The sequence below is a fragment of the Acyrthosiphon pisum genome, chromosome A2, assembly GCF_005508785.2.
Source record: "Acyrthosiphon pisum isolate AL4f chromosome A2, pea_aphid_22Mar2018_4r6ur, whole genome shotgun sequence".
Classification (NCBI taxonomy): Eukaryota; Metazoa; Arthropoda; class Insecta; order Hemiptera; family Aphididae; genus Acyrthosiphon; species Acyrthosiphon pisum.
In genome coordinates this window covers 42,044,400-42,058,877 of record NC_042495.1, presented here as the reverse complement: position 1 = coordinate 42,058,877, position 14,478 = coordinate 42,044,400, and the positions used below count along the sequence as shown (strand labels likewise).

General features: G+C 26.2%; 1 protein-coding gene across 1 annotated transcript in view; it reads left to right on the top strand.

The window, feature by feature from the left end:
• Nucleotides 1-14,478, top strand: part of LOC100168719 (rhodopsin-like) — a 63,711-nt gene that overhangs the window by 47,563 nt on the left and 1,670 nt on the right. The window contains exons 4-6 of the mRNA XM_029489570.1: nucleotides 3,236-3,431; nucleotides 4,323-4,449; nucleotides 5,888-6,121. Coding sequence (XP_029345430.1) covers nucleotides 3,236-3,431; nucleotides 4,323-4,449; nucleotides 5,888-6,121 — 557 coding nt within the window. The remainder of the gene's footprint in view (nucleotides 1-3,235; nucleotides 3,432-4,322; nucleotides 4,450-5,887; nucleotides 6,122-14,478) is intronic.

Here is a 14,478-nt window from a genome sequence, read left to right as displayed (position 1 = left end):
ATTAAAATTTTTATCAATTTGTCAAAGACTGGTTTTACGTAAAAATTATCGTTGTGGATTAATTTTTTTTTGTTTTTCCTTAATATTTTAAAAAATCATGTTTATTTTTAATTTTGGCTTCTCAAAATTAACAACTAGATCCAAATTTCCTACCAGAATCTATCCTAAAATTTGAAGATTGAAGCATTTTTTCTATTATTTATCATGTATAAACACAAAAAAAAACACACATTATTGTAAGATCAATACATTCATCGCTAAACCAAAAAACTTTAAAATACTTTAAAATCTAATAATACTTTATTTAAAATTATAAAAAAATGAACGTTAGTCAATAACTTATGTAAGTAACATTATAATTTACTCATAGACTATTAAACATAACAATAACATGAATACATAAATTAGTTATAAAATCGTAATAAAAAAAAGCAGGTAAGTGGATGTCGCTCTGCTGTATAGTAGATTACAAGTGATTCATTGTATAATGGATTGTATTAGACTTGAATTCAATGATATAATATCATTGTATAAGAAAAATAATTCTGAGCGGAGATGGTTTGTCAGTCTGGCTATTTTATATTGTTATTATTTATTTTATCATGTCAGTTGAATTAATATTATAATATTATAATTTTTATTAGTTTCTATGGTGATACACAAAGAGTTAAAAATTAAAATCCCATTTTTATCGTTTTTTCGTAATTTTTTGTTGGTTTTTCCCGTTGAATAACTATTGAAAAAAATCGAAAAATTACTTCTCTAAAGTACCATTTTGATCCAATTTGCTAAAAGACAAGATACTATATGTTGAAATCGAAGCACTCCTTCCGGTATAAATTTTATATACAGGATATAAAAAATAAAAAATAAACACCATTGTAAAACCAATAGCTTCCTCGCTCCGCTCAGAATCTAAAATATATAAATTAATTACCTACCTACTTTTTTATCTGTTTATAAAAAATATGTATAAATTTAATAACTTAAGATAGGTACTTACATTATATATTATTATGAGTGAAGTGGCTAATTCGAATTGTCATAGTATTGTAAATTAATTAATAATATTAATAAAATGATGGTGTATGTGTTTCAATAATATTAAGTACCTATTTATATTTTGGAAACCTAGTTGATCCCGTGCATTTTGTTGCCCGTAAAAAAACTCTAAAAAAAATGATAATTATTTAACTCATTTTGGGTGTAACTCTGCAGACTCGTCAGATCGCGAAAAAAGGGAAACTTCCTTATCCTAATCCACCTATTAGTAGGCAATGTTCGAAAATTCGATTTGATGCAAGCTTGTACCTGATATACTCGAATAACCAATGGTAACCAATAATAAATAATTACTAATTTTTTCTAATAATTATTTCTCCTATAAACACAAATTTTCACCGTAAATCTTAAAATCCCCGTTTGAGTGCCTCTCCGGGTGGTGGTAGCAGGGTGAAAAATACTTTGCGACCTATTCTCATACCTACCAAATATACAAAAAAAAAAATACATGATAATCGGTCGAGCCGTTACGAAGGAGTGTGACCACTAACACCGTGGCACGAGATTTTTATATATTAGATAAAATATTTTTTTAAGTTATGTTAACATTTTCCTCTAGTCTCAACGATAACGTGGTGGATGGGATCTGAAAATCCACATATTAAATTATATACTTAATCCCGAAGTCGTTAAATGGGGTCCTGCATAGCAACAATAAACAAGCTGTACCTATGTGATTTACAGCATTGACCTTATAATATTTTCTTTACGTTTTAGTTAAGAATTAAGTTCCTTGGCTTTTCACGCTTCTCTAGATTTTATTTATGCGATTCCTGTAATAAAATTTAAAGTGTTTGTGCAAATATGTATTATTTATATCTACCTAAAAAATATGAACTTTATTACATATGTTGTTTATAAGTAGTACAGGGATAAATTATTTTTTTATGAAATGTTCAACTAAAAATGAATACGTAGTAGGTATAAATAATGATTTATTTATGTAAAATGTAAATGTTTTAAAACTTCCTGTAAAATAAAAGCAAATTATTTATTTATTACCAATTGCACTGATACAAAGTGATCTAGATCTCTTAAAATTCGAATTTCTTGAACAAAATGTTATTAATGTTTTTAGCGTTGTTAGTGAAACTTGTATAAATAAAGTTGAATTAACACTAACATATAAGTAGAATATATATTTACAAACAAAAATCTAATTATAATAATTAAGTGAATATTATAAAAAAGGGAGTCTAGAATAAATTTACCTTAAACTTATAATGTTCATCTGATCTTAACAAGTTTATTTGTTACTTTTAAAGCATACTAAAAAATATTAGAATTATTTATCCATTATCCTTTAATAATATGGTATTTCAAGTAGGTGGAATAAATTATCTAAAATTCTTCGACCAGATAATATCTTTAAAACATATTAATTAATAAAAAAAAAAAAACAAAAATAATATTACTTTCGTCAACGTTTATTACATACTATAATAGGTAAGTACACGTTTTAAATTACATGCAGTACTAAGGAAAAGTGGAAAACTACAAAAATCTTTACTAAAAACACTAATTGATTGATATTAATGATGTCATAACAATAATACAATTAAATATCGTTAACTAAAAATTATAATTACATCGAATAATAGACTCAATAAACTAAATATTTATAAAATAACTCTTCTAAGATCTGACCCATACTAATTAAGAACTTACAAATAATATATCCATTGCATGATTTAATACATTTTAAATATATAATAACTTATAAGTCAATACTATATAGTCTTTACTCTATACGCTATAACGATCAGTAGCATGTGACAAAAAATCTATTTCCAATGTATAAAAGACGTCTATTACATTTCTCATAATCGAGATAAAAAGGAACAATTAAGTTCAAGTATTCTCATTTTAAAGTGGTATACTACATTACTACATGCGTAATATTAATTTCATAAAATGTATTATCTATTATAATAAATACACGAATTAAAAAATACTAATACTTCCATTTGATGACAAACCCATAACTGTTGAATTATACATTTGGCCAACGTATTTTGTTTTTATACTTATAATATCATAAAAAGAACAATTCTATAACATTGGTAATTTTTTTATTATTACCTATTGTAATATTTATTTGAGTTGTATTCACTTATAACTTTTCCAATAATTGCAGAGTGTATTTATTTTTCCATTTTCTTTTTTTTATCAGGAATTGCGTCAATAACGACCTTAACTGTGTTGGCATACGATCGATATTTAATGATACGCTATCCGTTCAGCAGCAGCAGATTGACCAAGGAAACTGCACTATACGCAATAGCTGGAATATGGATATATGCGTTTGCTGTAACAGGACCTCCGTTGTTCGGATGGAATCGTTACGTCAACGAGTCTGCAAACATCAGGTAATACTGAACCTGACAATGACGTAACTCGTGAAAAAATAATATTTACTGAAAAGCGACGATGATTGTCACATTTCGAAACCCATTAAATTTTAACATAACTATTATACAAATACCTATATAGTAATTTTTACCGGCAAAAAACAACATTTCTAAAATATTTTACTTTTATAAATATATAGTAAATAGTAGGTAATTACTGTGTATTAACTCGATGGTTGGCAATTGGTCGCGAAATAATATTTTTTATCCGCCGAGAGAAATTTATTTAGAACAATATTTCAACACAGTAAAATATCCTTTCAAATTACGAATCAAATAGTATACCTAAATTATTATTGTTGAAGAGTATAAAAAATGATACTAATTACATTCTGTGTAATTTACTTAATAGTATTATTTTAAATTCTAATTACTTTAATGTAATGTAAAGTGGTCGGGGGAACCTTGTTACGATATAAGTTATCCAGAGAAGGTTTTATATTCCTTATGGAAAAGTTTTCCGTATTGGTATAGTTACTTTTATCGTTTATTTTCATCATTGTGCATACAAATTATGATATATTATTTAAATTAACAATTATTTGCTTAACTTATATTATATACAGGCTAATTTTTTTTTAACAAATAACACTAAGCATCTATAAAATATAGTTTTTAAAATATTAAACATTTTTATTTCATGATACTAATAATGTATGGTGTCATTTAAAAAAGTAAAACTTAAAAACAATTTTTTACTAAACATTTTGGTTTTCAATAACCATAACTAATGTAAAAGAAATTATGATAAACGGTAATAATTTTTAGACAATAATTGTATACTGTTAATCACGAAGTCTTGTCTGTCACTTGTCGTTTTAGTAAAGTTAAACAAAAAAAATTTTCTAGCTGTTCAATAGACTGGGAAAGTGGTGAGCATAGCAATTATGTTATCTACATATTTGTTTTTGGACTATTTCTACCAGTTACAGTGATTATCTATTCGTATGTGAGCCTCGTCGTTACAGTTAGAAAGGTAAAATATTAAGATTTTTGATAAAAATTATATATTAAAATAATAAATCATAATTATAATTTTAATTATAAATAAACATATTTACTCAGTTTCAATTTTTTGAATTTTTTTTCCAAGTTATTTAATTGTATAAATTAAGTTAATTTTCTTTATCTAAAATATAATATACCACATAGTATTATACAGTGAGTTCCGCTTAATGTGATTACTGGTTTATAGAATAAACTGGTTAATAAAATTAAAATGTCCTGATTAAGCGGTACTCACTGTATTATTATAATCATTTATGAAATACTCGCAAAGAGACCTATGACAACAATGTAGCTAAATAGCCTATCCAGAACGCCGTGTGATCATAACCATTTTATACCTACTATTCAAATTCAATAAAACAATCTAATTAGTCATGTACTCGTTTATCAAGAAATACCGAGAATATGATTCCTATTTCCTTTAGTCCACAAATTAAATTGCCGATACTACAAGGAATACCTATAGTTATGTCAAAAGCATGCCCCGCGATGAGTCGGTTATTGAATCGTGGAATTAAACGTTATGTATCTAATAATTATTATAGGAAAAAATATAATCATTCCTATTATAAATTAATATATACAAAATATAAAACTTCATGATGCCTTAATATACGTTATTTACAATTTCAGCAATACCAATATTGTATAGGAATTAGATCTAATTCAACATAATATATGTATAGGTCCAGTAACAGCACCAGGATTTTTCCATTGGAGGGGCTTTAATATTCAATAACAAAAAAATAAATATTATCGTGAAGGATTATTACACTGATACAAAAAATATCATTTGACATTTCGGAAAGGTCTTAAGCCTGTTAGCCCCTACTGGATACGGCTATTACATGTTCCTTACACACGCCAATATACAATATACATACCTATGTAGCAATAAGTTAAGTTTACAATTATGGTTTACATGGCGTTCAAAATTAACTAAAAGGGGGGAGGAAAAGTACTTCTTGCGGAAAACGTGATAGTTAAATTAACAACAATTTTAGAGTTCTTGACTTATAAAGAAAAAAGTAAAAAAATATGTTAGTGTTTACTGTAATTTCCGGTGAATTTAATGGAAAAATATCAGATTCCAAAATAACGTTTTGACGTTGTTGTTTCGTTTTATAAATTAAAATATTATCGTGCACACTTCTTTCGGCCCTGTCTAAATATATATAATAATATAGTCAAATCAATCGATCGAATGAAATTGGATTCCAAAACGACGTTTTGACGTTATTGTTTCATTATAATATATAAATTAAAATATCATCGTGCACGCTTCTTTTGGGCCGGTCGAAATAATATAATATAGTAGAGATTAGAGACGAAAATAAAAACTGTGAATTTGTTTTGAAAAACTTCCTCTGCGCGACAGTGACAATACAACATTTTTCGTTAAACAGAGAGCCGCTGAAAAAATCATCGGACAAGCGACCAAAGCAGAATGCAGGGTAGCCATTATGGTGGCCGTGATGATATTGGCGTTTTTAACAGCGTGGATGCCGTACTCGGTGCTAGCTCTCATGATTGCATTTGGCGGCGTTCATATCAGTCCGGTCGTCAGCATAATACCGGCTTTGTGCGCCAAGTCGAGCATATGCTGGAATCCAATTATATACATTGGACTCAATACGCAGGTAGGCTACGTCAACGTATACTGATGTTATTGTTGTTGTAAAATAGGTATAATATTTTGTTTTGAATTTAAACGATAACCGGAAAACGGAACAAAATACCCACGGTAAAAAATATCCGAAAAAAAGCATACTCTTGGTTGATGATGATGATGATGATGATAATAATAATAATAGTTAATACTCTAAAAGTCTAAAGAACCGATGAGCCAAGGAAATAATATGAAGAGAATAATTACGTTAGTGACGTTTCACAATTTCGCATAATAGGTAAACACGAAACACAATCATAGCTGCGGTAATTTCTCGATTGTCCTAACTCAATAATCGTTAATGGCTACACTCAACAATGTGTAAATCATGTTGCATGCAGTTGGAAGTAAATTGAACGTATGCTAGGAATAGTGGGGTTATGTCAACATATTATTACAATAATTACTAACAAACATATGTATATACCGACAAAATGTACATAATAATGTTTTCGTTTTTTTTTTTTTTTTGTTGCTGATACTACAAATATAAACTTTATTTAAAAACAAATTATTGATCATAAAGATATTATAATTAAATTTTGTGATTGTATTTAAAAGTTTGTAATAGGACTTATTAACTAATGACTTTTTTTTAAATAAATAATGACACGTCAATATATAACCTATGAATAAAATATGCATTTTTTGCTTACCGACGTGATGTTATTAGTAATTTAAGTTTACAACTACAAGCCATTGTCAATATTATAAATTATTATACAATAAATATCAACTATGTTATTTTATTATTTTTGGTATTTGATCAGACATGGAATAATAACTAAAAACAAGTACCACACAAAAAATCGCTGTAGTCTTAATAAATAATAAATAATATTTTACGAAAACGTATTAATATATTAATAACCGAAGTAGCTAAGTCACGTATGATTGTAATTTGTAGCTGTAGCCCTGTAGATACATATTCCCAAATGAGCCACCTAACCAAACCAACATTGAGATGTAATTCACCCATTGTCCACACACGGCCAGAATTAGCAGAGACTGGAATTTACTCAATACAATAAATATTATGATGATGAAAAATTGGGAGTAGGACGTTGGAATGCATACCCCATAATCATATAATATTCAAGTAGCTATACACGGGTAGGTATCTCCTATTTCACTATATAGTTCATGTGGAGTATTTTTATATAGGTAGGTATAGTTAATTGTGGATAGTATTATACATTAATATTTAGCCTATGATTGTAAATATGACTTGTGATAATTATTCCAAATTAAAAATATAGACAAACATTAAGTTTTCCTGACTAATGAACATTAATATTATAAAATATTATAATACTTTTAAATTATTTATCTATATATAGATTTACAGTTTAATATCTAATAAAATGCTAAAAAAAAATTTTTACAAGCTATTTGAATAGTAATATATGAAAATTACACTATTTGCTAAAACCGTTCACCACTACATAATTTTACTGATAAAAATGTCCATAATATCATCCATACGTGTTTATGAGAATTTCCATCGAGTCAATACCATGCTATACTTTCATATTTCTACTCGTACAGCAACAATACTGGTCCTAAATGAAAACTTATTGAATCAATGATCAAATTGTATACGAGAATTACATTTTCAGCATTATTGAACAATGTAAATAAAAATAAATATCTATTTCGTTAACGAAAAAGGAAACGTTTTTTACTTATGTTTCGTATTGTGCTACAGTTTTAGTTGGATGATATATTCTGTACACGTGCTTTAACAACTATATACTTTTTATTTATTATAGGGACATATAATTATTATATTGTATTAGGTATATAACTTTATATTTGTATGTAGGTACCTACCTATAGTTTGAACATGATTGAAATAAAACAAGTTACAAGTACCTAACTTGTATTTTATAGGCAACAGTGTCGATAGTACCTCACATAGTACCTCTCAAGAACACAATAATTCTCCTCGGCCCCTCCCCTAGGCTTTTATTCGGATCATTTCACGGAAATCCAATTACATATTCCTATTAGCTACCATTACAATCGGTATCAACTCCGAGCTCGTTTTAATGACATCGAACCAAAGTCCAAACCACCCATTTAGCATTTTATGTTTCGTTCATAATTTATTCTTCTTAGCTAGCTCTGGCATATATATTAATATTGTTTCGATCAACAATAGTTGCAATAGAATTTTGAAAGTCTAGCTGATAGCTGACCCTTTATACGCTTTATACGTGTTGTTAGGATAATATTATGTAATGTAAAGGTAGTCGTTACCACGAAATAATACAAATCATGTCTTGTATTCTCTATATAATTGATTACGGAGAAATAATTTACAATTCATCAAAAAAATATATATCATATTTAATATTTCGCAATTTATTTGAGCTTTCAGGATTAACCATTTAGAAAGTATTTTTATCAATGCAGAATAACTCCCATTTGAACTAACACGTCAAATTACATAGGTACCTACTTAAATATATTACAAATAATATTAATTGTAAATATTGTCTTTTGTTTTGAGCAGGGATCGAAACCGTTTCAAATTTTAACGGTTACGGTTTTAGTTCTTGAGAACCGTTTTCTAAATTTTCTGGTTTTGGTTTAGGTTTTAAGACAGGTTTTTTAAATTTTTTGGTTTTGGTTTCGGTTTTAAAAAGGTTTTTCAAATATTTTATCGGTTTAAAGAACGGTTTTAGAAAATTTTCGGTTTTGGTTTTTGGCAAAGTTTTTAAAAATGTCCATTTTATTTTCCTGTCTAATTACTGTAGACACGATTTTTATTATCTATTAACTATTATAAGGGCCGAGTCTAAAGCCCTGAAATATGGCTACTTTGTATAATTAGTGTACAATATACGATATAACAAATAAACGTTCAGCAGAACTAATTTCGTGTTATTAACTTGAATATTTTGTACCTAATTTAGGTGCCTCATGTCTACTTTTGCATTCGACATAATATTATGTTGCCATATTATGGTTGAGATCATTATTCGATTACATTAATATTTAATTGTATATTACAATAACATCACACTATATTATTTGTATTTTCAATTTTCAATCATAAATTTAGTAATAATATATATTATATTAATATTTCGTAATACTCAGTAACTGCATCGGGATTTTTATCAATAAATCCAAACATAATAATTTCTTCATATAAAAATAGTAGAATTACAAATAATATAATTAACTTTATGGAATTCAAAGAAACCGACATTAGTTTTAAATTTTAATCCGTTTTTCAAGATCAGTACAAGAGCGGTTTTTCAATTCTATGGTTTCGGGTTGGGTTTTGAAAACGATTTTTTAAGGTCTTAGGTTTCGGTTACGGTTTTTTAACCGGTATTTCAAAGCTTTTGGTTCCGGTTCCAGTTCCGGTGTTCAGAAATGAGAAAACCGCGGTTTTAACCGGTTTTTTGGAAAACCGGTTAAACCGGTTTCGATCCCTGGTTTTGAGATGTAATAACCATATAGTTGTTAAAGCCTTAACAAAAAGAAAAAAAAACACTAACAAAAGTAAAAACTACATATTATTCAAAATTCAAATATGAAAATATTTGAATAAAAATGTAATAGGTATATAGGTATTCAAATAAAATTGAATCATAATCGTTTTGATCAATTTTTTCAATTATTATTCATATTTTTGAAAATATAATACAATAAGTAAAGTATATTTACATACGCACTGTTGTCGCATTCATACGGACGATCCCGAACAACAATATTTCCTTTCTAAACATTCAACCACGATTCACGCATCTGAACATAATATAACAGCACTCGTTGGAGCATATAACATTCCTTTGTAAATCCTATCTAGACCGGTGTCTATTAGGTGTATAGAACACCGCACCCTATCCTGTGCGTGGTACAAGTCAATATTCATATTATTATAAGACATTTTGTGTGCAAAATAATATACGTTGACGTCATATCTTTAGAAATAAAAAAGGTAAAAGGTGGGTAAGTGGATGTCATTCTGCTGTACAGTAGATTACAAGTGGGTCACTGTATAATGAATAGTATTAAATTTGAATTCAATGATATAATATCACTGTATAAGAAAAACGATTCTGAGCGGAGACGGTTTGTCAGTCTAGATATTAGACATACATATTATAGGTATACTTATCTATAGTATTATTAATAATTTTCAAATTAATCATATCACAATATCCATTAGGTAACGCGTTATACATAAACAACAAACCGTGGTACTATCATAGATATATAATAGTATACTTTAGAAGTTTCAAGTACCCACAAATAATATTATACAATCACAACAAAATAACTAAAATAGTTATTCCAGGTTTTTTAATATGTAATTTCGTCCAAATTTGAGCTTAAAATTACTATAAAAATAAACTGTGCTTATGTATTTCTTAGAATTTTTGGTAACAGAATTAAATATTTACGTGGAATCTTGTTTTAAATTTTCAATCCTTAGATATAAAAGTTGAACATTTTATAAATTTTTAACTACAAAATAATTATTCAATTTTAAATTTGATAAATTTTGTCAAGATTTTAAATTCAAATGCTTATAAAAAAAAATTGTGCCTATGTATTTGTAATATTTTTCAACTGCTATTGTAACAATGTATCAGGAGCCCTGTATTAATTTTTTACACTTTTTGGCCCAACAGATAAAACTTAATTGATATTTATAGAAAAAAAAACTAAATAAATTTAAAACTGAAAATGTCCGTAAACAGCTCAAAAAGAGTCAAATTATTTTCAAAATTTTATTGTATATAGAAAATGCTAATATAAACATTCGGTGAAATTTTCAAGTTTCTACAGTCATTCGTTTTTTTAATTACAACAAAATAAGAAAATCGTTACGTAAGAAATCGAGTAAATACCAAATATTGTAAAAATATGAATTTCAAACGCTCATAAAAATTTAATTTGAGTTAGTTTCTTATAGACATTCTTTTTTTGATAAAGGTAGATTATCCTATAAGGAATCTTGTATTCCATTTTAAAATCTTAGATTTAAAAAGAAAAATTTTTATGAATTCTTAACTCAAAATAATTTGTTAATTTTCGTGATTTTTCCATATTTTTTCTATTTTTGAACTTTAAATGCTTATAAAAAAAAACTGTGACTAAGGATTTTTAATATTTTTCATCTGCCTTTGAAACAATGTACTTGGAGCCTTCTATTAAATTTTTAAGCTTTTTTAATCAACAAATAAAATTTAATTGATATTTTTAGAAAAAAAACTAAAAAAAAATGAAAACTGACAATGTCCGTAAAGAGCTCAAAATAAGAGCGTCAAAATATTTTGAAAATGTTATGGTGTATAGAAAATGCTAATATAAACATTCAGTCAAAATGTCATGTATCTACGGTAATTTTTTTTAAAGTTACACCAAAAACCAAATTCAATTTTGTGAAAAATCGATTTTGCGTAAAAATTCCCGTTTTTCCTTAATTTTTCTTTGGTTTTTCCCGGCGCTTTTGAAAACTACTAGGAAATTTAAATTTTGACCTCCCTAATGCACCAACGATATTCACTTTCCAATCGAACAAGATACTGAAGTTGAAAATCGAAGCATTATTTCGACTACTTATCGTGTACACAGACACAAAAAAAAAATAAAAAATAAAAAAGAATAAATAAAAAAATAAAAAAAGAACACACATCATTGTACAATCAATACATTCATCGTTCCACTCAGAACCTAAAAAAAATTTAGGTATACATAAGTTGATTTGCTAATGAACGAAACTAGTTTATTGTTTATGAAAACTTCATGCTTATGAAATACAGTTAATATTTTAATAGAACTATCCAATGTCTTAGTAAATTTGGCTAAAGCATGGAACCCGCAGTTATATAAACTTTTTATATATTATACTTATTATTATATATATTATATATTATATAATATATATATATATAATATATATTATATATATTATTATTATTATATATTATATTTATTTATTATATATACTTTTCTATTGTATATAATATTTATAAAAAATATTCCACACAATAAATCATTTAATATAATTTCATGTTTATATTCAGAGTAGGTAGTTTTTTTATTGTCTGACCATAGCCCATGTAACCATACCATCCTAGCTCTTGCAATCGATACTTACTTATTATATTTACAATTGAAAAAGTAATACAATTACATTTTAATTTTAATTCTATTAAATAAAATTCCAAACAACCTTTGAAAAATTCTTAATACTTGCTTAATACTTTATATACTTGACCATATCATTAACTAGATTTAATCCACGTTAGGTTATTGAATTCCTTATTCAATCATTTTGTAATTAATTATTATTTAGGTCAAATAATTTTGTAGCTAAATATATAAATAATATGTATGTGATTATTAGAAATTATAATATTATGCCGGTTATTTTCTCTTTATGAGTAAAACTTATAGAAAACTTAACAAGAAAAATATTTGAACGCCGTTGAAGTTGTATATAATATACTTCAAAAGATTATATTAGTATAAACAAAGTTATAGAACGATTGAGTAATAACCTATATTATATTTGACGTTATTTTATAGTTTGTATAGATAATTAAATATTGTCTTTGTAATTTATATCTAAATTAACAATTTATAATACCTAACTATTTTATATGTTAAAATCTCATTAAAATAAAAAAAATTGATAATTTTCAAAATTGTACCTACTTAATGTGAATTAAATATTACATTAAATCATACAATTATTAATAATTTAAATTTAAATTTAATAGACAACTAATCTAGGGATTACAAATCAAAGTTAAGTGAAGAACATCAGACATCAGATTTCACCTATTAAGACGACTTTCAAAATTGAAACTTCCCTGTTAAAATAATTTGAGAATTTACCTACAATTAATCAATAATCCTACTTGTTTGTACCTGCGGAATTTAGTTTTGATGTACATTGAAGCACTCCAAAACTAAAACTTGTATGTTTGACATTTAACTATTTGAGTTTTAACTTCGTTACCGCGTTATATCACTTATAAAAATCTCCACAAACATTTTGTAGTACCTTCTCTTAATCAACTAGCTAAAGCACTGTACTCTTCATTATATTATACTAAATTTTATTAAGCTACCATTAGAACACGTTAATCAAATAATTGTCCTCGTTTTAATTCCCTGGAATAGCCCAAAGAAGACACAAAATAAATTGTCTCAAAGACTTACTCAAATGACGAATAATAATTCCTTAGTCCAAAACTGGTTTTGCTGAGTTTCTTCTAACGCAAGGTATTCATGAACCATGCTATTTTTTAATAGTTAAATATGTCATCAGTCATCACATTTATTGATTGTGCATTTGTATAGTTTGTTAGTGTGGACTAAGGATAAGAAATACTAAGTTCTAAAAAGAAAAAAACGTAGAAATAAAATATTAATTTAACAGTGATACAATTATTTAAAATACATGAAGAGGTAAATATTTTCATTAGTCTATTTTATTTTTTATTAATTATCTTTAGATGTTTAGCATAAAAAACTCAATATTAGCTTGAAACATATTATGAATTTATGAATGATTTCATTTTCATTGTTAATATAATAGTTATTAATTTAATAAAAACACTTAATGTCACTTATATAGCCATATTAATACATTATACAGGGGCTCAAATAATTTGTGTTTGTACATTTTTATACCAACATTTAGCAATAACAGAAAACACTGCTGCGCATTTATTAGGTAAAAAATGTAATCACGTTATTAATTACCTATATCATATTATCGACTATCGTTTATCAATTTTAATAAGTCTAATGACTGTTACCATTTTTTTTGAACACTATATATTTCACAATTGATTTATATATTAAATTCCAATAAAATTCTATGTTTCTTTCGCGATAATTTCTTCATTTGGACGTCATGTTCATAATGTTTTCTTTAAAATAAGTGTTATATATTTATTAATTATTTTCTTAGTAATATAAATCAATTTTTTTTTCATAATCACTTAGTTGAATTATTGATAAATTTTAATTGTAAAACATTTCAAACGTAAATATAAATTTAAAATCATACATCATTGCGTAATTTACAGATAAAAAAAATAAGCTTTCATTAAAAACTTACTGCCTAATATTCCTACGCACTACGCAGTGGCGTAGACATATATTTTGTATAGGATTTGATAAAATAAATTTAAACCTAGGTACTTGCACATTAAAAGAATAAATAATAAAATATAGGTAATATATAATTAGGTACAATAGCGTGTCTATAACTATTTAAATTTGAGTTTAAATAATTTAAGTACCAAAGAATTATTATTAGGTATACTGAATATAAAAAAAGTG